The sequence below is a fragment of the Lupinus angustifolius genome, chromosome LG09 (assembly GCF_001865875.1).
Source record: "Lupinus angustifolius cultivar Tanjil chromosome LG09, LupAngTanjil_v1.0, whole genome shotgun sequence".
Taxonomy (NCBI): domain Eukaryota; kingdom Viridiplantae; phylum Streptophyta; class Magnoliopsida; order Fabales; family Fabaceae; genus Lupinus; species Lupinus angustifolius.
The window spans coordinates 6690235-6717075 of NC_032017.1; the positions used below are offsets into that span (position 1 = coordinate 6690235).

Genomic DNA, 26841 nt, shown 5'->3' on the forward strand with positions numbered 1-26841 from the left:
ATCATAGATATGTAGTTTAACCGAAGAAGCTTACTAAAGAGTTACCACATCCGATTCCTGGGAGCGACACTTGTTGGGAGAGGCAGCCACGAACCCCGAAAGGGATTAGTTCTTTATCCAAAAAGATGAGGGGATACCCTTGGTAGTACCAAAAAAAGAGTGACCACATATATGTCATACTACCATGCAAAATTTGGAAGGCAACGGAAGGAAGTGGAAAGCTTGGGAGCCATGAAATATACTTGTAAGCTAGCTCTCATGCCTTCTATTTTCATTCATTTCATTCTAAAAATCAACTTGCAAACAAACCCTTAGGAGCTTCGAAAGCATGCTTGCTATCATGGAAATGGAATGTTAAATTATGTGCCTAAATCTCTTAGCCTTTATACATGAAATCTGAATACAGGTAAGAAGGGAAGGAAATCCACAATTCTTTGCATTAGGAATTGGTTGATCTACCTCCACTGATTGAAACAGGAGATACCCAGAGAGAGCTATTATCAATCAGTTTATGATTTAGAAATACAACAATTACTGAAATATCATCATGGAAATGTCTCCTCACACCTTCTTCAATCTTTTGGAGATCTGTGAATCTTATTTCTCTCTTCTTAGCTGCTTCTCTCAGTGCAGCTTTCACAAGCCTCCTTGCAATTCCCTATCACATGAAAAATCCATACTAAGTCAGAAAAAGACTATTGAATAAGATACTATGCTTGAATTGGTAGAATGGAATTTGGAACCTTACATTGTGTGGGTTGTTGCTGACTATGTTGACAGCTTCTTGGCTGCTAAGTTGCTCCCATAAACCATCAGAAGCAAATATGATAAACTGATCGGCCGGGTCGAGTTTATGCGTTGATATGGATGGCTCACAACTAAGAATTGGCTTGAAGAAAGGTTCACTCAGTCTAAACTTGTATGGTAGAGGCTCTTTGTTAAACTCTGCTTTCTTCAGATATGCATCACCTATGGATCTTGAAACCTGCAAAGGTAAGGTCTATTAACAATTTAACATGGTGTGTTGGAGTAGTAACAAAGGGTCCTAGTTTGTCTGCAAGGAATATAAAACATGACTTCTAGATTGTCCCCAAGGTAATACTTATTTTTCTTTTTTGTCTTTGACCAGATATCTTACATAAAGTATAGTTAAAATCGCGATCTATCGCACAAGATCGTACGATTTTACGAGTTTTTACATTTATTATAAATGTAAAAACTTTATGATATCATGTTAACATCATTTACATTTGTTTAGACTAAAAACTCTGATATATTTATATATATGTTTAATTTTTTAATGTTCGGTAGAATCTTACAATCCGTGTTACCATCACACGTTTTACGTGTTTACATACCCCTTCTACTTTTACGTAATATCTCAATTTTATCAACTATGCATGCAGGCATAACTGTGAGACTAACAGCAGATCAGGTGGTGATTAGATAAAACTCTCATCCCGAAGGGACGAGCGACTCTAGGATCATAACCCTTGACATATAGATAATGTTTGTCTGGGTCACATACCACTTTTACCACAACCAACCCAGTTAAACATGTTTTTTATTGCTTGTGGCTTTCTCAACAATCTCAAGCATAAAAGACATGTTTTAGGTGTCTAAATATTCCTACAAGTTGTTTTTGCTTTATATTTGAGTCTTTCTATTGTTTTCTGAAAAGAGTTTCACTCTATAATCTGAAATCTTCCTCAGTAACACAAACCTATATGAACATTTTTTCTACCTGTATGAGGCCTTTCACACGCCAGACTTTGTGCTTCATAACCACAATTTGCGAATCATAGGGATGCTTCGACCGAAGATCGTCTCTCTCAGTTTCGATGCTAACATTGTGCTCTGCTGATAATTGAATAGCAGTTGTTACTCTTGTTGCCCTTTCTGTTCTTCCTAAAACAGCTCTTGAATCACCTGCATTTGCAATATATAGCATGCCATTGCAAATTATCCCTGCCAAACAACATGAACCAGTAGATGCAATTTGTGGCTTGTTTAGCCATTGTTTCTTCACAAGAGAAAGGAAACCTTCTTCTGTTGCTAGAAAGGCCCTTCTGATAACATGTTCTGAAATGCCTTGATGTTCAGCTGCAAAACCTGGTTCACATAGAAAAATGATTCAGTTATAGTGCAACAGTAAAATGAAAGAACATATACTATTCTTGTTATTAAGTTTTTTTTACCTTACCTAGTAAGATAAAGATAAAGGCTTGGTGGTTGTTGTATGGTTTTTTAAGGATTCAAAACTAAATAATCGTTCAAAAGATTCGATTTTTGACATAACAATTTCATATTATTTGATTTATGTAACAGACCTTAATCAGGTGATGAAAGACTTTAGTATGTGCTGGTTAGGAGGATTTTTAAAAAATGAAAAAAATTCCTCTTAGAGCATAAAGTGAGAAAGTGAGAAAGTGAGTTGAGATCATTGCATACTTTAACAAATAAGGATAGATAACCAATAAGGTGTTGGTTTAGTGGTGTAAGGCCCCACTGGATCCTCAAGGTCGATGGTTCGATTCCTGAGAAAGACATTTGTTGGGAGGGAGTCACAAATCCCAAAAGGGATTAGTTCCTTACCCAAAAATGTGAGAGGATACTCTTGTTAGTACCAAAAAAGTAAGGATAGATAAATTTTCATTTTCACTTTACACTCACATTCACTTTAAAGAAATAATTAATTTTAAGGAAATCATTGTTTTGAAGAGTATGGTAATGAAAGAACAACAAGTGGCGTGGTTTTTGTAGTCTTCAATTAATCTGAAAAACAGCATAGAAAAGGATCTACCAAATCTGTTTCACCAATAAATTTGAATAGCTTGCAATAAAAATAAGAGCATACTCTTGAAATTGCTGAAAAGATTATCACAGACAAACTGTGATGCTGCAGTTCCACCATGACCATCATATACACCAATAAATGTCCCTTGAGGACCCAAATGATCAAAACTCAAGGGTCCAGATTCAACTTGACTCCTATCCTCCATTGAACTATTGGCTTGAACCATAGCCATTGAAAATTCTCCATGGACATGGTTCCCTAAATCCTTATACCATAGCATCCCTTCAACTCTTCCTCTCACACAATCCTCTCCATTTGGTTTCCAACATGATCTAACCATTTTTCACAACACCTTAAAGTAATAAAAAAAAGATCCTTTTTTTTCAGATCAATAGCACAAGATCAAGTTTTTTTTCTTCCTTCTAATGCTTCAAGGGTGTTCCTGAAGTTATTATATACCAAGGAAAAGGTGGCATCATTAGATATAGAGTAAATACTTTTTTAGTCCCTCATATTTTTTCGACCTTACCAGTTTAGTTCTTCAAAAAAATAAAAGACCTAAAATGGTCTTCAAAGATTTCAAATGTGGGTCGAATTAGTCCTTTTTGGGGTCAAGTTAGTCCCTACCAAGTGTTATAAAACATGCCAAAAAATATAATTTGACCCACATTTGAAATTTTTGTGGACCATTTTAGGTCTTTTCTTTTTTGAAGGATTAAACTAGTAAGGTCAAAAAACATGAGAAACTAAAATGAGAATTTAGTCTTAAATATAATCATATGAAACAAGTTTGAGCTAAAAACAAACAAAAATATGGTATGGGCTGAACTAACTGAGAAATGTTCCTTGGGATGAGAAACCAAGTAGCTGTTATACAAGTTCAGAGAATATGATTGCATCATGATACACTGTACCTTGAACCAGATTCAAATGCTTTTGGACCTTCTTGATTGTGTCACATTCAAGAAACAAACTTAGCTGTAATAGCAGATATGGACTAAGCATGGCAGAGTTGGTCTATTGAGATTGGAATGGTGAAAAAAGAGAGCAATGGATAAGAGAAAGAAAAGGATTTTGATATTTGGATGCTTTTGGTTGAGGATCTTATAGTAATGTCAGAGTTGTAGATCTAGGATCAGGAAATGTAGAGAGATTTAAACTACAAAGTTCTGACATTATAACTCTTGTCCTTTTATTTGTCCCTTGTGAATTTAATGTTGTTGTGGCCATGTGGGTTCCCTAAGGTTTTCATTGATGAATAAAGCAACAGTCCTTTGGTTTAGCTAACTTTATCTATAATGTATTGGTTTATTAATGTAAGATTTTGCTAAATCTTTAAGATGGAGCAGCCACGAAATCCGAAAGAGATTAGTTTATTACCCACTATGTAAGGGGATATTTTCGGTAGTAAAAAAAATAAAAGGTGACTTTGCTTGTCCAAAACTTACACATTACATTCTTCTAGGTAGATGTCATATTTTACTTTGGTTTAATTTTCTTGATAATTCAAAACTTTACTTGATTGGAGTTTATTACCCACATGTTTTTTTTGGCTATCTTAGCATAATGAGTGAATGTACTTTTGATATTTCAATTAAATTTTGAAGGAATATGTGTTGAAAATGTTTTTTTTGGTACTTTACCTTCACCCTAATCTTTTTTAGGGTATGTGACCGTAACTCTCAATAAAATAATATGATATAATAAATATCGTTCCCAAAAATTGAGTTCATGACTTTTTGATCTTTCTGGAGATCTAATGAAATTTTATACCACTAAACTAATGTATTATTGATACGTGGTGAAAATATTTGTATATATGGTGAAGCAGATTGTTTTAGTAATTCACAATTGCTTTTACCTAACAAGATAAACCAGACAAAGAAAATGGATCGTATTCATATAAAATATTCCTATAAGTTTGGGTGAGTGGATTTAGTATTTCCAGGAAGATTGTTGATTAAGTGGTGTAAGACCCATTAGATTCTTATGATAATTAAAAAGTTAAAGGTTCAGTTCCTGCGAGTAACATAAGAGAAAGATAACAACACATTCCGAAAGATATTAGTTCTTTAGCATTGCTATTACTAAAAAAAAATACTAACAAGTTTCATTTTCTTTTTTTCTGGTTAACTTTGTTAGGTAAAACAAACCTGAAAAATGTGTTTTTTACCAAAAAAATATGATTGATCATACAGAAACATTTTTGCCAACAAAATTAATCTCGTTATTTGAACTTCAGAATATAATACTAATTTGATGCATTTTAAATATTATAATCTTTCTAACACATTATCATGCAAGATAAGTGTTCTCCTTAGTGTCAATATAACTTTTTTCTAGAATATGCATGGATCTCTGCCTATTATTTATGTGACATTATCACTTCCTCATTGCATTATGAAACCATTTTTTAGAACATCAATTTAGATTGCACCACAAATTAATGAAAATGATGTTCATTCCGACAAGAGGAAAGTTAAGATATCAGTTTTGCACTGTATGCATATGAAGACACCTTGGAACTTGAAATGGTGCATGCATTCTACGTGTAACAAGAAATCAACTTGTTTTTTAATCCTTAGAAAAATATAGAAACTTGTTATTGGAGAATGAATAAGGAACTAATCTCTTTCAAGATGTGTGATCAATAAATATCGTTTATAGGAATCGAATTTTGACCTTTTAGTTTATATGAGAATTTAGTGAGAATTTACACCACTGAATCAAAATTTGTGATCTTCTTATTATTTGGTTACTATTAATAGTTTATTTATGAATATTAATGATGTTTTACGAGGACTTGGTCCATTATGTGTTAATAGATACTGGCTAAGTGGATGATATTATATTATATGAGTTCCACTTGTAATAAATTGGCTTTAGTATGATTTTGGTTTTGAACATTTCCAAATTTTAGTTTTAGTCTATAGTTTATAGTTGTATGGATCAAATATTCTAAAAAGATTATTTCAAGTATTGTATTTTGGTTTTTGTGAGAGTATTATAAATGCATAAATAAAAAATTAAAGTAAGCAAGAGATAAAAAAATTATATGTTAAAAATATAAAATTATTATCATAAGGTTATTGATATTCTCAAATTATCCCAATCTAATCTATCATATTTTTTATAAAATAGATTTGATTTATAATGGTAGATAGATAATTTGAAATATAAGTTATCTCACTTTTATTTATATGTGAATATGATATAATGGCCAACTAGGCAACTAAGCCACTACATGTGCATTTAATATCTAATTCTAACGGTAAACTAATAGAAGCTCCCCTCTAAACTGTGAAGAAGACTTTGCTCCTGACATTGGTAAAGTTTTGATGAATACACCAACATCATCAAAAAAGAAAAGGAAGAATATTTATGAAGACAAAGAAGAATACAGCTTCAAGAAGATTAGATTAAGTCTCTATAGGTACTTCTATCCTAGAACTCTCACTTATGCAAAGTAGTAATGCTCAAAACTATTTTTAAAGAACAAAACACTTTGAAAATACTTAAAAACAAATTTTGAAAAGATGTGTAACGGGTCACTTAATTCAAGTAACAAGTTACATGTGAGAGGAAAAGAGTTATCCAACTTAAAACTGCTCAGAGTAATCCATTACTGCATTTGAGTAACAGATTACCAGTTTTACAAAAGTTGAGTAACCGATTACCCAAATAGAGTAATCGATTACTCAAATTCGAATTTAAAATTCAAGTGGACAATATGTTTGGGTAATCGATTACCCAATGACATTAATCGATTACTGAGGACTATTGAATGAGATTTCAGATTTCAAAACGAAATGGTTTCACTCCAAACAAAATTTCTTCACTCCAAACAACTCTTACACTTTCAGAAAGGCACCTTGAGTGTTTTGAAAGCCTATAAAGACTCTAAACTCTCACAACATGACACACAACTTTCATACAACTCGTAAATTCTCTCACTGTTTTTCTGCACTTTTGCACCAAGCTCTTAAACTTTTAAAAGAGAATTTATTCTGAGTAATTTGCTTAAAAAACTTTCACAAATATATTGAGCATTATTACTAAGCATATAACGAGAGTTGATTGGATTGCAAGTAATATAATATTTCATACTTGTAAAGGCAATCTAAAAGTCATTGTTGTAATTCTTCATTTATTACAAACAATCTTTCTTTCACAAGGGTGTGAATAAAAGGGGAAAGAGTGACTTGGAAAGTGTTTTTCCTATGTATAAATATTAGTGAGTGTGTAAGGTACAGAGAGATCTCGGGGTGAGATATTGTATTTACAACTCTTAATTATAAAATACTTGTGTACTCTCCTTTCCCTTTCCTCTTTACTTTATACTTGCTTATTTTTTCTGCAATATTATCCGATGCACTTTAACTCTTACATTTTACAGAAAAAGTTACTAAAACTTTAAGTCAACTAATTCACCCCCTCTTAGTTGCAATCCTATACTTACATAAATTTTAAGAGGACTCAATCCAGTTTTTCTTTTGAGAGTAATAAAATAAAATTGCAATATTTTATTGAATTGAAATCATATTTATTTTTTAAGTTATATAAATTTGTGCCTAGATACTATGAACATCATTTTATAAATTAATTTTTTGAATTTTTTCATTAAATAGTGGAAATGTATGAAAGGAAAAAAAAAGGTAAACTATAGGTCCACAAAAGTACACAAGAAATTAATAAAGACTTATTTTGTACTCAACCATTTTACCCTTTTCTTCATAGTTCACACCAAATAGCTTCTATCATTTTGTACTCAATCAATAAACTAAATATCTTAAAGTTTTTGCGGTAGTAATTTGATAATTGAAAATTTTAAAAATAGCCCAAAAATATCAAAATTAACACTTTTAATAATTTTTATGACCTCTAATAATAATTATATAATATAGATTCATATTTAGGATTTTTTGAGTAGTCTAGTTCTAAGGTAAAATTGATGCACTTAGAAATTTATGAAGATAAAATGGGGTTATTCAATGTTTTTTTAATTTAATCTAAAGTATTCCCTTAACGTCTCATATAAATTAAATATTTGACCATTTAATTTATATGTATTTTTCGTGAAATTTTATGGTATTATATTATTAGATCAATGTCTCGTTGTTTATTGACTATTGAATAATTTTTTGTATTACTAAACTATTTTTTCATCTTTTATGTTTAAGAAACTAAACTAATTCTTTTGGTGTTTGATAAGTGTGACTCTCATGAATTGAGATTTGATTTCCTTTCTTCTTTGATTCCCGCGATGCCTCTGTTGCGTACGCGCCATCACATACCAGATACCTCATCACTTTCTTCACACCTTCCTGATTATTCCTTCACCTAAAACGACGATCGTTTAGCAATACTCTAAACCTAATTCCATGATCCATTCCACTCGCTCAATTCCTTCATTCAAATTTCTGATTTCATAGTTCCATCCATACTCCTAATTTTTTCTTCTCATGTCGATTCACAATTCTAGGGTTTCTCATTTCTATTTATTTTCCTCCTGCATTTTCTTCACCTATCTTCCAGGTAATAATAAAAAAAATCATCTTTTTTTTGTTATGTTTAACTTATGATATAAAATTCTTCAAAAAAATGGATTTTGACGCTTGTTTAGTTGAAGGGGTGTTCTATTTGGAAGGAACATGTAAAATTGTTTAGTTTTAGGGTTTTTGATGTCTTTTATTAGGTTAATACATGTGATTTTGTGATGAAGTTTTAATCTTTAGATTTGGGGTTTTTGATGTTTTTTATTAGGTTAATATATATGATTTTGTGATAAAGTTTTAATCTTTTGATTTGGGTTGGTTGGTTTTTGAACAGGATTGATTTTAAGTGCTGATGTGACACTAAGTTCAATGGAGATATTTACAACTCATGAATGGCTAAAAGTCACTCCAATTGTGTATTTCAAATGCAATGAGGAGAACAAAACCATTTTGCCTGATGTTAAGAAAAAAGATACATTCTATTCTTTCAAGGGTGAAGAGTCTTGGCAGGTTCCTTATGATACATTCTATTCTGTTTATGTCTTTAGAAAATATCGCTTGAGCTTAAGCTTGTGATGATATATGAAACTGAATGTGTTAGTAATGAGAATCATTGCGTTGGATAAGTGGAAACATTAGCATTAGTCGTATCGGGTTAGAAATGAATGCGCTAGAGAAAATGTTGAGGTATCATCTATTATTGAAAAAATGGAGCTTCGGGCATGCACCGAGAAGATTCCTAGAACCCTCATTGAGGAGGGTAACCCGGTAGTTAGAAGTAGAGGAAGAGACAAAATCGATAGTAAGGATTTAGATATATATGGTTTGCTATAGACATGATTTAGGAAAGGGTATTATGGCGTCATTTTATCCATCTAGCCGACCTCACTTAGAGGGGGAAAGGCTTGGTTGTTGTTGTTGAACTTTTATGTCATTTTTTTAACTGAGTCTGTAAGGTATATCTATATCTTGGAAGTTTGGAAACCACTCCTCTCGTTGGTCTAAGAACATGCAACTAGCTCATAGGTGCAGCCATTTGAAATTTTGAGTAGCCTCTTTGGGTTTTTTACGCTTGAACTTTTAGTGATTTTATTTCCTTCTTAAACTGACACTATTTATTAAATTAAATGGCTTAGCAAATGTTACTATTTGAAGCCACTAAATAAATTTTACTCTTTGCTTCCAGCCTTTGACTAATTTTTCAAGTAAAAAATGCAAGCGATGTGGATTATATGAGGAAGATCGCCTTCTTTCAGATGATGTGTTTGACGAATGGGAGTTTTGTCCATCTGACTTTACTGCCACTGATGGCAAATATGTTCGGGTCAAGGAAAAAGAATTTAATGCCACTTTTCTTTGCTCAGAGTGCTTATCTTTAGCTGGAGGTGAGTCTTTCAACCGTCTTCTTCGAAAAATTATCCTTCATGCTAATAGACCTTGCAGACAACTGTGGCGGAATACTGCAATGTGCTATTCGCAAAAAGTAGTTATCACATTAAGAATGCCACTGCAGCCATTATAAACTATGAAGTATATCAAAAGTAATTAATTTCAATTTTGACGTTTCTTTTCATTCTCTAGTTTTAGTGCTTACATTTCAATTTATTTATGGCAAAAATATGTATGCTCCTGACTTTTCTCCTCTTTAAGTCTTAACCAACTGGGAAGAAGAAAGAAGAAAATATATAGGCTTATTTATCTTATTATTCAAACTGTATGGTAATTATCTTCAATGTTACAGTATTACCTTATGTCTGAAACTTTTCTGTTTGATGTTGATATATTATGTCTTTGTGGATCTGTGGAATTATTTGGCATGCCTGAATTAGGTTTGTTCCATTTGCACTTCTAAACAGACCTTCATGATTTTCCGAAATTACTATCTTAAGTTTATGGCATAACATGAAAGACGGCAACCCCCAGGGGCCGTTGTGAATTTTATTTTTCTGGGGATGCATCTATAATCTGCAGCTTACAGGCAAATAATATCAGCAATTTTATATGCTTGAAATAATTGTGTTGGTGCCTAGGTTCTACTTCTAACTCTGGTATTGGTATTGCTGCACATGACGGCAATGGTAATAGAAAAGAAGTTCTTATAGCAGTTTTAGTTTTGTTATCTGTTTTGGTCTCGGCTATCATCATTGTGGGAGCAGTAGGCGCATTTAAGTACTGGCAAAAGAAGAAGAGGGAGCAAGACCAGGCTCGGTTTTTAAAGCTATTCGAAGACGGAGATGACATTGAGGATGAGCTAGGCCTTGGCACTATACTATAGTCAACAAAATTCTACTTGTACATAAGGTTTACCTCATACAATTTTGTTTATGAAAAAGGATGAGAACATATTTTCTGGTTTGGAATTCAACTTTCACAATTAGTTATCAATGTCAAAGGTAACATGTTATTGTTCATAATTACTTCTACATACCACATACTTAATCTACTTTTCTGTGGATCAGAGGAAATGTTACTAACAGCTAAAGATTGTTGTGGGTTGAGGTAAGTCAGAAAGAATGCTGAAGTTGAATATATGGTCTCAATATGAAACATGAGAAAAAGATGAGAAAAAGATGTATACACTGACAATGTAAAAAAAATTTACACTGTCACTGTATCATTTACTATTCGTTTTTAATCATGATTGACTTTTAAATAAAAGTAATGTAAATGAATAGTAGATGATGTACTGATTGTATATAAATCTTTATACTGTCAGTGCATAGATTTACACTCATGAAACATTGTCTAGCTGTTTATGTTTGGTGAAGAGTACTTTTTTTACAAGGAAGCATTGAAATAAAACTGATGCACATCAATGAAAATTTAAGAGGAAGCATTGAAATAAAACTGATGCACATCAATGAAAACTTAAGAAGAAATTATGACATGGTCACATGGAGAGAAACACTTGATGCTTAAAAATTGTTAAAAGACAATTTGGAGTTTTCCTCTTGAGGATTAAATTTACATGGAACCTCAAAATGTCATTAATGTTATTTTATCTTCAACCCATTAAATAGTATAATCTAATTCGCTCCTTCTTCATATAAGTTCACTTTAAAAAGTGGATACTCCAAAATATCATTTACATGTCTCATTATTGATCATAAATTTGTTTTTGTTCTTTGGTTTTTACAAATTATGATTGTTTAAAAAAGAATGTAAGATCAGTATTCAGTGACTCCTAGCACAGGACAAATCTTGAACACAATTCATCAATCATGAACTCCTGATACTTCTTTCATCTGCCTCATCTTTTTTGTACTAGTAAGATATTTCTTCACTTTTTGGATAAGGAACTAATTCCTTTCATAGTATGTGAAAGCCCTTCCCAACAAGTATCTCTCTTACAAATCAAACTCTTACTTTTTTTTTATGGTTCATAAGATATTGCTAGACCAACGTCTTGAGGGTTCATCTCTGTCACTTGCACAATCCTTTCAAGATTTACCAGAATGAAGGCTATAATAAATTATCTACTCAATAAATTTAAATGGTTTAAAAAATCACACATGTTCACTCAAAACTAGACTAAGTAGTTCTTCATAATAACTATATCAAGTTAAAATTCAAAATATAAAAGATATAAATTTCTCACAATAATAATAGATAGATTATGCTAACGAAAAATCCATGAAGAATCTGAAAAATACTATTCATAAAACCGTTCTTCATAACAACCATAAGCGTAGCATAAATTGAGTCTTTTTTTGGGTGAATAATTGTCACATACAGTTTAAAACAGAGTGCATTTAATAAGCAAAGCATATAAACCCCAAATCCTGAGTTCATTTCTCAGGAACTTCTTAAGGTGATTCACTACCTCTAGGGGAACCATGGTGGTTGTCATCATCATTGTCAACGGGGCTCCTGTCATCCCTGGGACTGCTGCTAGGGCTACGGCTAGCACCATTAGCTCTAGGACTATCATCTTCATGGTCCCTTGCAGGGCTAGCAGGGCTTCCACTCTTCTCTCTCGGACCATCGCTGTAGTCAGACCCGTCTTGCGGTATGGCCAACTTATCATTACCAGGAGAAATGTCACCACTCTTCGGTGGGCTACCTCGGTCAGGTGATGGGCTATGCTTCCTTGCACTGGAGGGCAGAGGACTGCTTTTGGGTTCAGGGCTTCTGTAGCGAGGACTCTCTGATCTATCTCTACGAACAGGACTTCGTTCACGGACAGGGGATCTTGATCGGCTGATAAGGACAGAAGCACTCAGTTTAGCATATAAGCAAAGGATTAAAAAAAACAATGATGTTTAATGAAACAACAGCAGATATTTATTCCATTGAAACCATGCAGCATCACTACATCAAAATTATGTAGAGATGGTAGAATTAGAAAATATGAAGTATTCCACCTGTAGCTGCGGTCTCGGCTGTAGCTTCGCTCCCTGCTTCTGCCACGACGAGGAGAACGTCCCCTGACTGGTGAGCGTGAATAACTCCTTTCACGTCTGAAGTATGACCAAATCCAATAGACATCATTTTAAAGCTCAGGAAATTATTAACAAAATGAGAATTTTTTAAAAAATATGGACAATGCAGCAGCAATTTGAAAGGTACAGAACAGGGCCTACCTCAGCTTTTTGGGACTATTCTTGCAGTTCTTTTCTATGTGACCTCTCTCCCCACAGCGGTAACACTTGTTCTTCCAATCCCCAGCTTTGCAATCTCGAGCCCAGTGGCCATCAAGGCCACAGTTAAAGCAGCGCCCAGATCCAGGAGCAGGACCTCGACCCAAATATTCCCGGGAACCACGAGGAGCCTGGGAACCACGAGGAACCTGATTAATGACAGATACGACAAAAAAATTAGCATGAAATCAAAAATTAAGAAAATGTTATCAGGTTTGCATTAACGCAAAACTACTCTACCAAAGGAAACACCGGCTCCATGCTTATAAATTATAAATGAGAAAACAACATTTGAAAATCTGATGCAGAGAAAACTTAAAAGGAAGTAATGCCTACCCCTTTTGCGAACTCAACAATAAGACGACTTCCATCAACATCACGACCATCCAAGTGATATCTTGCATCATCAGCATCTCGAGGATCACTAAATTCCTGTACAGAAGATGTAAAGAGCATGCTAGGAAAGTAACACAAATCTTACCATCATCTATAACTGGATTCCCCAAGAAGATACTAAAACCGACATTTGAACTCAGGAATGAGGTGTAAACAAAGTACAAAGAAATAAATGAACAGAGAAATGTCGACAACTTACAACAAAGGCGAAATCATGCTTCATATCCACATTGCGAACTCTGCGGAAATGATTTCCAGAAACAGTAAGGCCATCATTACTTAACTACTGCAAGTGCATGATACTTCGACCATCAAAGACGAACTAAACACCAGTTTGTGATTTGTTGCCATTTCCATAAAAATACGCAATAACACTACAGAAAGAATCGCCAAAGTCTACACTCGGCAGGAATTTATTCCACCAAGGCCACCCTCCCACCAAAGACCTCCAGGTTTAGGAAAAATACCCCAGAAACCTTCAACAAGATCATTCAAGTTAAACAAATGGCACCTAGGGGACATGTTTGCCATGCATAACACGACGAATAACCAACATGAATCCAAGCACCGAAAAGGCTTGGGAAAAACCTGTTTATTATCCCTCGACTTTCAGCATAGCACATGGACAACACCCCCATACCAATTAATCACTAATTTAGTCCCTCGCCAATTCACAAAAAACAGGATCAACAGATTAATAAAAAAGGCGGCATGACCATTAGTTTCCCATATGCAAATTGACACAAATTAAACAACACAGATACTAAAAGGTTACTCCTAACAAAAGCTCATGCCATCTCTCAGAACAAAAGGAGTGACTCTTACAGTTGCAGATGCCTATTATCCACAACCAACCAAAATATGGAGATAACTTTAAAATAAATGTTTTCAGGGCTTTGTCGTCTTGTTAAATTGTTACTTCAGTGTCTAATGAATATTTGATTGGTTGTGCCAAATAAGCATCAATCCCTACAAGATTTTTTTCACGAAATAGCCACAAGGCATGCACACCTGAAGCAAACATGAAATAATATAATAAACATAGAAACCCATGAGGAGCATTACACAAAGTTTACAACTTTGTGGAAAATGGTATCACGCAGAGCAATCAGCAAGACCAAACTCCACCATTATATATTTGTGATATAGCAATTATGATTGTTAAAATTACCTTCCATATCTGTTGAAGACTCGCTCAAGATCGCGGGAGCGTGTCCTTGAGTTCAAGCGACCAACATACAGGCGAGTATTATCATATCTATCTTCGTAGCGAGGCATTGTCGATTTCTTCAAACTCTACAAAATTAACAATTGAAATCATGCAATTCAACAAGGAAATGAAAATCCCTTTACAATTTCAATAAACAACAAATTATATGAACACAACAACAAAACCTATTAAAAAATCCATAAACGAACATGTAAATTGATGAGAGACAAATTAGGTAAAAAAACGACCCCTTTATTAACTTTTTTCGGTTGAGATCAAAGACAGATTATTAAAATTCATAACTTTCAGATCCAATTTCATACATGAATATAAACAACTTTTTGAACATGTCGATCTGAATTATTAAAACGGGAAATGATAATAAATTGATGAAAAGAAGAAACGAATTACAAAATTATCGAAACGAATGGAATGATATACCTGAGACAAAGACGATGATTGCTGTTGTTTTTCGTTTCTCAGCTTAACCTAATAATCAGAGGGATCGGTTTCTAAGTTGTTTCGCTATTTATATTGCAAGCAATGAGTTCAACTGGGCCAACAATGGGCTTCTGGTGGATCGAACCGCATAAGCTAAAGCCCAAACATTATGAGGAAAATTTACTCATTTCTCTTTATACTTATTTTTTAATACTATCAAGAGTATCTCTAACCTTTTGAGTAAGAGAAACCAATAATTTTTGGAATGTGTGGCTATAAGTATCATTTTCATGAATCGAATTATAACTTATTAATCATTATGGAAATTTACTGAGATCTTACACAATTAAATCAATGTCATGGTTGATCCTTCATACTTATTTCACTTATTTGTTACTTGATTAAAATGAATAATGGGCACCATCAGGTAGGTGCATGTTAAGATTTTAATTATCATTTACACCCCAGACAATATCAACAGAAATATTCAACTCATCAAATTACCTTTGACTAATATTTCATTCATCATGTCCCTTATAAAAGTAATTAATTTCACATACATTAAAGAAATTAATTAAAAGTTAGTTAATTGTTTTGATTTAATAAAAAAAATATAAATCATTACAATTATGATTCAAATATATAAAAAAGTGATATATGTAAGTATGAATGACTTATGGGTTGGAATCTAGTAAGAACTTCCTAACTATCCATTCTTATTCAAATAAGAATATTTTTGTCAAATTTGCCGTGAAATTCTTATTTTATAAAAATGTTCTTTGGCATATTCTCATAAGAAAATGTAGATCTAAAGGTATTGAATAAGTCAAAATCATTTATAATTATAAAATAAAAGTATCAAATAAGTTATAAAATTCAAATAAGAATGATATTTGTAAAGAAAAAATTGGAATGTGTAATAAATTACAAATTAATTTGAGATTCAAATAAGAATTAAATTGAGATTATACACCTTAGCCAGAGGCAAGGGAATTCAAAACTTTTTTTTTGGAAGTAATCAAACCCTAAACCCTAAACCCTAAACCAAAAAGATATCTGTTTAGTGATATAAGGTCTCATTGGATCCTTAAGGTCGAAAGTTCGATTCCTGAGAGCGACACTTATTAAGATGAACAGCTATGACTTGAGAGAGATTAATTTTTTACCCAAAATGGTAACAAATACCCTTTGTAGTACTAAAAAAGTTGAAGCAATCAAACAATTGTTCCAAAGCAGGATCAAACGAACTCTAATGTGTACTAATTTACTCAAATTATTCACTCGTCTTGTACCCCAAAAAATATTCATTCATCAAAGGCAATATAAAGATGGTGAACGAGTCAATGGGCAGATACTAACGTTCACTTACAATAGACTGCATACAACCAACTTTGATCCACAAATATATTTCCTATAGTCTCATAATAACATTGCATCAAGGACAACTAGAGTATTCATCTTTCAATTTTAGGATTGATATAAACATTTTCACTGCTTTAATGATTCAAAGCAAAAACTAGAACCTCTATGTTTTTTAACAAATAATACAAATGTGAAAAAGAAATCATGGGTTTTCCCTTTCGTTTTCAAAATCATAATAAGTTAGAAAGAAAAATTGCTAAAAAGATTAAAAAGAAGCAACATATAGTTCTCACCCAATTGAAGGTCACTCATCCCCCATAATAAAATGGGATGTCTTTACAGAGACCTGAAATAATAATACCTAATATAAAAATGCTTAGTTTGGACGACCTCTTCAGTCTCAAGAATGGAACTACTTCCAACTCTCTGAAGGGTTGAGCAAAACCTTCTCTAAGGACTATAATAAGTTGTCTATTCTGATTTTTGTTTTGATCTTGCGGCGGCTGCTTGAGACCCGCTTGTACTTGTACACCTCCCGACAAATTTCAGAATCTCGTCTATTAGAATCACAGGAAGTGCAACAGCCAGAACCAAAAGCCATTCGTTGAAGCTCAGGGGGACGATGCCGAATACTTGTGCTAAGAATGGCACATACAAGATCAAAAAGTGCAGACCAAATGACACAGACATTGCCAGAAGAAGCCAAGGGTTGACCCATGGGGGCATGGTTAGAAGGCTTCCATCTTCGGATAGGGCATTGAGAGAGTTGAACATTTCAATGGCTACCAACACGGAGAGGGAGAGTGTCATAGCTTTCACTTTGCCGGCCTGGAAATAGTCACAGGGTGAATCAAACGATATAACTTTACCGCCTGCGGTGAAGGGAGAAGCAGTGAAGTTATTCCATGAAGAGCATTGACCCCAGTTGGCAAGTTGGGAATAAGTGACAAGTGAATGGCCGTCCCCGCTAAGGTCAATACCCAAGAAAGAATCGTGTGTATACCATATGATGAAGACACCAACCGTTGCTAATCCAACATAAATCCCAATAACCTGTGAAGTATAACAGCAGGGAGAAGATTAGCTTGAATAATCCAGATATATTTTTGTTATCCAAAATGTATAGCCGAATTATAAGAGTCACAAAGGGGAGAGAAAAAGGTAAATTACCATATAGCGGAATAGAATCCACAAATTAATAAGCGAGTCATCACTGCGACGGGGAGGCTTCTTCATTATATCCTTATCAGGAGGATTAAATCCTAAGGCTGTTGCTGGGGGTCCATCGGTGACAAGATTGACCCAGAGAAGCTGGACAGGTATCAACCCTTCAGGAATACCTAGAGCGGCAGTTAGAAATATGGAAGCAACCTCGCCAATATTGGAAGAGATCATGTACCTACAAAATTTCATTTTCCGTCACAAGGAAGCATAACTTATGGGTAAATAACAAAAGTAGATAGCTAGATATCATTCTATCAATTTCAAATACAGATTAGAAGGCATGCAAGTGCACCTCCAGATTTTAGAGCTTTAATATTAGAGAGATTACTGAAGTTATGCCCTATAGGATTGTCAAAATGAGAGCTTAGAAAGCAAAATCAGAGAACATAGTTCATTATTGTTATAAATCCTTAAAAAGAATCTTAATGTAAAAAAAAAGAGTAACAAGAAAACCAGGGTCAAACACACTTTTCCAATTGATATCATATAAATTCTTAGAACTATAAACTAACCAAAGATTGAAACAGAAAGTAATATCACAAATTATCCTTAATTTGCATTTAGTATTGGCTTAAGTGGAATTCTAACCAGCTAATGAATTAGACATTATGTGCCAATTTCCAACCAAAGCAGACCTAATTGTATGACAACCACATCCTTTTATTAGAGGTTAAGATATATGCAAACAAATTGATTCACCTGATAAAAGCCTTCATATTATTGTAGATAGATCTACCCTCACCAACAGCAGCAACTATAGAGCTAAAATTATCGTCAGCCAACACCATATCTGAAGCTTCCTTTGCCACCTACAGCGGAAAAGCATAAAATAAAAGAGATGAGTTGCCAGATACAAATAAAAATATTAATTGGCGTTCCTTAATAACTCATTTCAATAATCACTCAGGGAGACCACATCAAACTCAACCCGTACAATTTCAATATTACAATCTTCAATTACAATGCCTGCATTGATCACTAACATTTGCTTATTATTGTACCATAAGGCACAACATATCCATTGGGGGGAAATTACCTCTGTCCCTGCAATGCCCATTGCAATACCAATGTCAGCAAGCTTTAGGGCAGGTGCATCATTAACACCATCTCCAGTCATAGCCACCACCTCTCCGTCATCTTTGAGTAGCCTCACAATTTCTTGCTTGTGCCTAGGTTCAGCCCTTGAAAACAAAAGTCCACCACTCTGCCTCAGATGGCCTTTTTTATCACTCAGTTCCATAAAATCTTTGCCAGTTAAACTTCTCGAGCTAATGTCTTCATTGGGTCCAAATACACCTATTTCATGGCATATAGCTTCTGCAGTGTTCTTGTTGTCTCCGGTAATAACCATAACACGAATTCCAGCAGCTCTGCAGTCTTCAATTGCTTGGTATACCTCCTCCCTAGGAGGATCCTGATCACAATTCAACATTCAATTTGCCAAAGTTGTCAAACCATGTAGATATGATGAAAGAAAGCACAAAATGTAAAATGAAAAGCTCAAAACTTACCCTCAACCCAACCAAACCAACAAAAATGAGATCACTTTCAATTGAAGAATAGTTGGAAGGATTAAGCAAAAGCTGGTGAGCTGGATGATCGTCATTACCACTGTAGCTTTTGAAGTCAGGAAGCTCATCCTTGTATGCAAATCCCAAACAACGTAATGCACTAGTTGACATTTCACGAAGAGCTTGCAATACGAGGTTCTTAGCATTATTGTCCAGTTTCACAATAGAACCATCACGCAACTGAATTTTGGAGCTTCTTTCTAACAAGTTTTCTACAGCACCCTATACAACATTAGGGGTAAATGTCAACTTAAAATATTTCCGAACAGTCAAGAAAACAGAAACCATAAACAGAAAGATGAAAAACATATGCAAGCTCACAATATAGACCTTGTAACAAATCCTCCTAACATATGGTTATAGTCTATTTACAGAGGCAAAATGAGAGGGTGAAGGAAAAGAACTTTGTTTAGCCAAAATACATACAAAGATTGGTAACAAACATGGGGAAATCCTACACACTTCCACAATTAGCATAGTATTGACTTAGGAACTTAGCAAAGATTGATTGAATAGAGAATATGTGCGTCATGGAGAAAACTGAGGAGAAAGAGATAATACCTTAACCAGCAGCGACTTTTCCCCCAGACTAGAGTCAACAATGACACCCATTGACTTCCTATCACGGTCAAACTCAAGAGTGGCAATCCTTGGGTCATGTTTATTCCACCATTCGCAACAACCTATGTTAAAAGTTGAAGGTATAGCAAGTGAATTATGTATAGTGAACAAACTTCATTATAACTCAAATTATGATGCACCCACACATAGTGGTCTCAAATACATAGTCTTTCTGCCAGATTATAATCCATTACCCCAAAAAGAGAACAAATGGAGTAGTAACCAGGCAGTAGTCCTTCTTGATCAAAGAAATGATTTATTAACTACTTTACTAACAACCTTATTTTCTCATTATAAACTACTAGATTGAAAATTCCTTTCGATAATGGTTTAGGTGTAGTCAACAGAGTCATTAAACCATGTGTTTGGTATATCACCACAAATAATTTGTGACAGAAAGATTCAACTTACGCAGAACACTATGCGTACTTGCTGATGGTACATCCTTGGATCCTTCAGGAAGGCCCATCTTCTCTACCAAAACCTAGAATTGCAAGTGGGAGCACAAAAACTTATCAGAACACCTTTACTGTCAATGTTTTTGTTTAGTAAGCTCATGAATGAGATCGAAATAAATAACCCACTCGCCTCCACAAAGATGAAAAAAAGAGTATTGATTTGGTAATGCTAAGCTAACACTCAAATTATTATTTAAAAGGTATGTTCATGTCATCCAAAGATAAAAATAAAGAATAATACATGAGAAAGGGGCGAAAAGGTTGAACATATAAATAAAGTTCTTACCTTCAATGCTGCTTCAGTTGGCATTCCGTGTGCGACAAACTTATGCTCTGACTGTGCGACTCCAGCATCATTACAAACTGCAGCAATTTTTGCTATCATCTCAAGATTCGCATCCAGTTTACCGGCCAGCCAGTTCTCTATTCTACCATCAGCAGGATTGTAGGTAGTTCCTTCCACCTTGAAGGCTCGCAACGTATCTACAGTACTCCCAATAGCAACCAATTTCGTCACTGACATCTGGTTAGTGGTCAATGTACCAGTTTTATCAGAACAAATCACAGTGGTACAACCAAGAGTTTCCACACTCGGCAGCTTTCGAACCAGTGCATTCTTCTGAGCCATCTTGCGTGTACCTAATGCCAAGCAAGTTGTGATCACTGCAGGCAAACCTTCTGGAATAGCAGCCACGGCCAAAGCCACAGCGATCTCAAAGTAGTAAGTACATTTCTCGAAAGAGAACTTGAAGTTCCTCGGCCATCCATCAACAATTTCCCAGCTCAGGAAGTATTTAACATTGATGAGCCAAACCAATATGCATATCAATCCAATTATCATAGTCAGTGTCTCTCCGAATTCATTCAGCTTCTTCTTCAACGGTGTATCCTCCTCACTCTGCGATGCCTCGTGTATCTGGTTATGCACCTTCCCAATCTCAGTATTCATTCCAATCTGAGTAACCAAGCAAATGCAATTCCCATTCACAACCGTGGTGCCCGCAAAAACAATGCATCTCTTACCCTGAATATCAGTATCTTCCGGAACCGGCTTGTTAGTTTTATTCACAGCTTCACTCTCTCCGGTTAATGATCCCTGCTCTAACCTCAAAGTTGAGCTGATCAACTGCACAACTCGCATATCCGCAGGAACCTTATCACCAACCTTAAGCTCAACAATATCACCAGGAACTAACTCCTTAGCCGGTAAATCTGGAATTTTTTCGCTATCTCGAATAACCGTAGCGTGCTCCGATTGAATCTCCTTTAAAGCTTCCAGTGCTTTCTCAGCATTGCTCTCTTGCCACACGCCAACAATAGCATTCACAATTAAAATCAAAAAAATCACCAACGGCTCCACGAAAGCGGTTATCTCCATCTCACCACCTTCTTCTCCGTCATACCACGCCAGCACGAAGGAAATTATCGCGGCGGCGAGGAGAATCCGAACCAGCGTGTCATTAAACTGTTCCAAAACCAACTTCCAAATCGATTGACCCTCATGCTTCTCCAATTCATTCAATCCATAGATCCGTCGACGATTCTCAACCTCCTCGTTGCTCAAACCATTATTCACACTCACCTTGAAGTGTTCTTCACATTCCGCAACGTTTTTCGCCCAAGCTTTGAAGATTTCATGATCTGAATTCTCAGAATTCGAATTCTCTCTTTTTCCGTAGTTTTCCCCTCCCTTCCCCATTCAAATTCGACGAAACAAAATCGTTTCTCAAATTTTTACAGAACCAAAATCCGTAGAATCGTTGAAACAATTATCCGAATCAGTTTTTCAAATTAGAAACCCTAACTGAGAGTTTCGTATATTAATTAAAAGCTTTTTCACCAAATCGAAGGGTTAGATTTCGGTGAAAAGAGAACAAAATCGTTAGCGAAAGATCGAGATGGAGAAAGTGTGAAGGTGAAGCAAAAAAGTTGAGTGTAGTGAAAGAGAGAGAAATGGAAAAGCGTGAAAGAGAAAGTTTCGTTCAACGATTGAAAGGTACGAATCTGTGGCTCCACTTGTTCTTTCTTTTTTTCGTTTTTCAACTATCGCAGTGTGTGGTTAATGCCGAATATATGAGAGTTTAGTACGATGCTTTTACTACTACTTTTGTATAATCAACCGTATTCATCATGTTGAATAAGAAATTAATCATTTTTTTAATTCCGAGCATTTAATTGTTTGTTCTCCAACAAATATCACTCTAGTGAATTAATTGTTGAGCTTTTTATAAGAATATTCTTTATTTTTTTAGTAAGTAACTAATACAGGTTAGAGTTTGTGATTGTTCATCTCACTAAATATCATTTACAAGAGTCGAATTATTAATTTTGGGAATCTAATAGAGTCTTACACCAACATCTTATTAGTAAATATTAAGCTTTTGATCTATTTAATAATTAATAGTATCTTATATCATGGTGCATATATACCAAAATTTATAAAAAAAAATATGTGAGGACATCTAAATTGAAAAAATTCAATATGTTTGTGGCTTAAATTCATTATGTGAAGACTTTTGTAATTATTATTATTAGTTGTGAGAGGTATTTTGTACCTGCTAGTGTAGATTCATACTTTTACGATGGCAATTCAAAATTTATATATTCTATTTTGGAGAATTAGAATATTTTTTATATTGAGTATACTTTATATTATTTTTTATTGGAGATACTTTATATTATAACATTTTGTTTTATTATAATGCTAGAGAGGTGGTTAATAGATTGGTGGTGCTTAATTACATACTTACACATAATTATATGATTCTTTTGTAAAAATTAAAAAATTTAAGGGTAAAGTAAGAAAGTGAAGTTACACCATATTAATTATTTCATGTGTTTTCTTTATATATTAAAATATAGAAGTATAATATAGATATATGAAATTTTAAAGGAAGGTATTGGTATTAAAAGTTGAGACTATATTTGTTTTTATTGTTTTAGTAAGAATAGTGATTAGGGATTAAAAAGTAAATCAAAATGAAATTACACTCTTGTAACATTTTAAAACAAGAAAAATAATAAGTTTTATTAATGAAAAATATGTATACATTAATAGCGTAATAATTTTTTACACGTTACTATATCATTCATTATTTATTTTTATTATTATTGACTTTGAGATAAAATAACTTAAATTAATGATGAATAATATATTGATCATATATAAATTTAGTGGATAAATTTACTTTCTCTATTCATAGGTGTAACTTAGCTTTAGTGTGACGTGGTCTTTAGCAAAAATGGAAATATAGATATTCCATTAATGACGTGGAGAGATTTGATTGGTGGAGTTGGAGCCATCTACTTTCCCTATTGGCTACATGTCGTTTTCACTATGGAGTCACGCTTGATAGTTGATATTGTCGTTTATCTCCAATGGCTACCCTAATTCTGTTAAACGACACATCAGGCTGCTTCTGTCGTTTATCTTCATCAAAAACAAATCTTGTGCCAACTAAAGTTTCTTCCCGGATGCACTTCATCATGTAATTATTCAAGAGGATGAATCACTTGATCCAACAGTAAGTTCTTTAAATTTATTTATTATCATAGTTAGGGGTGAACAGGACTCATCTCTACTTGCTTACCTAGCATGTGCTGGCCAGATCATGATCGAATCTAAATATGGTCGGGTCTAGGACCAGGTTCGGGTTCCAAAAATAGACTCAGTCAATATTTATGGTTGGGTAAAGACCAAACATGACCCGACCCATTTTGTCCAGTGTCACTCGCTCATGATGTATATATGTATGTATTTCTACTCAAATGTGTATAGAGTAATAATACCTTTTGGAAGAAAATATCATTTATTCTTTAATTTTTCTATAATATATACATGATTAATAATACATATATAAATATTCATAATAATAAATAATATTGTGAAGTCTTTCGCTAAAATGAATATGCATTATATTTAATCGGGTCTAGGGTTGCGTCGGGTTTAATGCTAACTCAGTCGCTATTTAGGGTCGGGTTAGTTTCGGGTCTAGGGTCGAGTCCAAATTCTAAAAAGTGACCCAACCAATATTAGAGTTGGGTAAGGACAAGCCTAAACTCGTCCCAACCCGATCGATACTCACCCATAATCATAGTTATCAATTTTAGAGAAATTCAATTGTTTAAATAATGAATAGATTTAAACTATTAAATGTCCCTAAAATTGATAATTATGATAGAGAATAAGTTTAGAAAACTTATTCTCACTCTTAAAATGTAGATCTCACTCATTATTTAATCACCAAACAACATTGATTTCTCATATATGAAACCATAATCTAAATTTAATATTAACATCATCTAACAAACTTTACATTACACTAATGCATATTACTTATTCCATCTTTATAACTATCCGTTCACTTATATGGAAATAAATATATACACGTTACTCACTACATTATCCATTATTAATGTTTAATCACCATCAATTTTTAAAGAATGTAATATAAATAAATAGTAAATTGATCATATATTTATTACACTGTTATTGATCATTTATATATATTAGTATAATTTTTAAGAATTAATAATAACAAAATATAAATAAATAATAGATTATATTGTAATAATATATAAATTTATACGTGTAAACTTCTTTTTCCTACAAATATTGTAAGTGCACTCCACCCCATTTGACCAATAACTATTTTAGCATACTCTAGTAGGATATTCTTTTTTAACCATATTGAGCAAAAAGTGAAGATGGGAGATATAATTTTTTACTTTGTTAATTAAATATTAATAAGGGAGTATCCTAGGGACAAGGGCACTAGAGAGGAGGCTTCGTGGAATGTTCTTTATCACACACATCCATCATAGATGGCCCACCAAAGTCAAAGGTTCATTACTGTGGGTTAGTACAACCTTTTTGTATTGAATTAAGTAAAATATCTTTTGATGAAAGACCATAATATTTATGAACTATTACCGTAACGAGTTTATATTTGTTGTTCTACTTTTGTGTCATATTATGTGTAAAAAAGTATGATTGGCTAAAAAAATATTTACTAATTATAATTTTAACTTAAATAATTTTTTTAAATACAGTCAGATTGGAATATTCCCAGTTCATAGTGGTTTATCATTTTCAAATCCAATTAATGGTTGAATTATTCAATCCAATCAGGTAAGTTCTAATGGTTGGAATCCTACTAGACAGTAACAATTGTACTAGAAAGTAACATAAACTAAAATAGGAAATATCTCTCATAATTATAATCACATATTTGAAGTATCTCTGAGAAATTACAAAATAAAACTCAAACAATTGTACTAGAAAGTAACAAAAACTAAACAGAAGAGATACCTTTTTCCATCTTCAGTGTTGTACACAGTATTTTTTATACTTAAAAATAGGAAATAGAAAATAACACCCATGTCTGATTTGCGTACATACTTTTAGAAACATATTCAAGGAATATTCCTTATTTCTATACTTTTATTTACTTAAATATCCAATATATGACATATTTTTGTATACTTTCTTCAAATACATCTAGTCTCTAGACATGATTTCAGGCACTTGTAATTGTTTTTAAAATATGTGATTTGGGTGAATAGCCTGATAAGGGATATGACTCCGAGAACACTCTTAATATACACCAAAATTGTTGATATATTATTTAAAAAAAATAATAGTATAACAATGTCTATAGATTCATGTAAGATTTTTGTGTGTAAAGTAGGGCTGGAAATGAGCCGAACCGAGTGGAACCTGAGTTCAGCTCGATAAGGATTGGTTCGGCTCGAAACTCGAATTCGATACGAGTTATTTGTTGAACTTGAGTTCGGCTCGGTTAAAGTTCGTGAACTGTTCGGCGAAATTCGAATTAGTTCATTTTGACAACTTAAATAGTTAATTAATTTTTAAAAAATACTATAAAACATTTTATACATATAAATATAACATTGTTTATATATAATAAAAATAAATATAAAAAATAATGCATGACTCATAATAAACATAAAAATTAGTTTCAATAAATATATATATATCGAGCTAGCTCATGAACCTAACGAGTCACACTGTATCTAACTCAAGTTCGGCTCGTTTATTTAACGAGCTCAATTTTCAGCTCAAGTTCGGCTCATTTAGTTCATGAACAAAGTTTATCGAGCTAAATAATGAATCGAGTTTCGAATGAATACCGAGTTGGTTCGGTTCAGCCCTAGTGAAAAGTCTTTCTAACGAGAGATTAAGGCAATGATGTAAAAATCGTACCGTACCGGCCGGTTCGACTGAAAAACTAGTGAACCGGACCCCTAACTAGTACAGTACAGATGTTGAACCGACCAAATATCAAACCGGTCAAAACTGGTGAACCGGTCGGTATTTGATTAAACCGATCGGTTTATACACATTTTTTTTTATTAAAAAAAAACTTAAAAACTTATTACAAGGTGACTCATATTTCCAACCATTCTTCAACACTTTAAGACACATGCTTCCAATGCATACTTAGATTACACCTTTTGGTTCATGATATTTATGTATAATCTCAGTGATATTTGTGTAATCTTGGAGTATTGTCTGAAGATAGGATTTGGTGCAAAAATATAAATCAACAAGAATACAAATTATAGTTATATGGTATCCGATAGATGAAAGAAGTAGCTCATAT

The 26841-nt window shown here is 33.5% G+C and overlaps 4 protein-coding genes across 7 annotated transcripts; 1 reads left to right on the top strand and 3 right to left on the bottom strand.

Annotated features, from left to right (window-relative positions):
* LOC109355862 (probable protein phosphatase 2C 38) lies at window positions 333–3754 on the bottom strand. The gene is made up of 5 exons (XM_019599114.1): window positions 3639–3754; window positions 2858–3235; window positions 1745–2112; window positions 749–985; window positions 333–658 (listed from the first exon to the last, which is right to left on the bottom strand). Exons 2-5 carry the CDS (start codon window positions 3135–3137, stop codon window positions 440–442), a joined length of 1104 nt encoding a protein of 367 aa, XP_019454659.1. The 5' UTR covers window positions 3138–3235; window positions 3639–3754; the 3' UTR covers window positions 333–439.
* Window positions 8043–10706, top strand: LOC109355874. The gene is made up of 4 exons (XM_019599133.1): window positions 8043–8332; window positions 8627–8802; window positions 9479–9677; window positions 10323–10706. Exons 1-4 carry the CDS (start codon window positions 8260–8262, stop codon window positions 10565–10567), a joined length of 693 nt encoding a protein of 230 aa, XP_019454678.1. The 5' UTR covers window positions 8043–8259; the 3' UTR covers window positions 10568–10706.
* Window positions 11919–15041, bottom strand: LOC109357097 (serine/arginine-rich splicing factor RS2Z33-like). Of its 3 annotated transcripts, none has more exons than XM_019600821.1 (7): window positions 14980–15041; window positions 14500–14624; window positions 13528–13567; window positions 13269–13364; window positions 12876–13063; window positions 12657–12752; window positions 11919–12492 (listed from the first exon to the last, which is right to left on the bottom strand). In XM_019600821.1, exons 2-7 carry the CDS (start codon window positions 14604–14606, stop codon window positions 12099–12101), a joined length of 921 nt encoding a protein of 306 aa, XP_019456366.1. In that variant the 5' UTR covers window positions 14607–14624; window positions 14980–15041; the 3' UTR covers window positions 11919–12098. The 3 variants fall into 3 exon arrangements, with proteins under 3 accessions (XP_019456366.1, XP_019456365.1, XP_019456367.1); XM_019600820.1 differs by having other exon boundaries at window positions 12876–13081; XM_019600822.1 differs by lacking the exon at window positions 14980–15041 and having other exon boundaries at window positions 12876–13081; window positions 13528–13804; window positions 14500–14609.
* On the bottom strand, window positions 16540–22260 carry LOC109356983 (calcium-transporting ATPase 1, endoplasmic reticulum-type-like). 2 transcript variants are annotated; one of them, XM_019600652.1, is made up of 9 exons: window positions 20502–22260; window positions 20169–20241; window positions 19698–19819; window positions 19077–19358; window positions 18602–18979; window positions 18265–18374; window positions 17512–17740; window positions 16787–17394; window positions 16540–16756 (listed from the first exon to the last, which is right to left on the bottom strand). In XM_019600652.1, exons 1-8 carry the CDS (start codon window positions 21912–21914, stop codon window positions 16813–16815), a joined length of 3189 nt encoding a protein of 1062 aa, XP_019456197.1. In that variant the 5' UTR covers window positions 21915–22260; the 3' UTR covers window positions 16540–16756; window positions 16787–16812. The 2 variants fall into 2 exon arrangements, with proteins under 2 accessions (XP_019456197.1, XP_019456196.1); XM_019600651.1 differs by having other exon boundaries at window positions 16540–17394.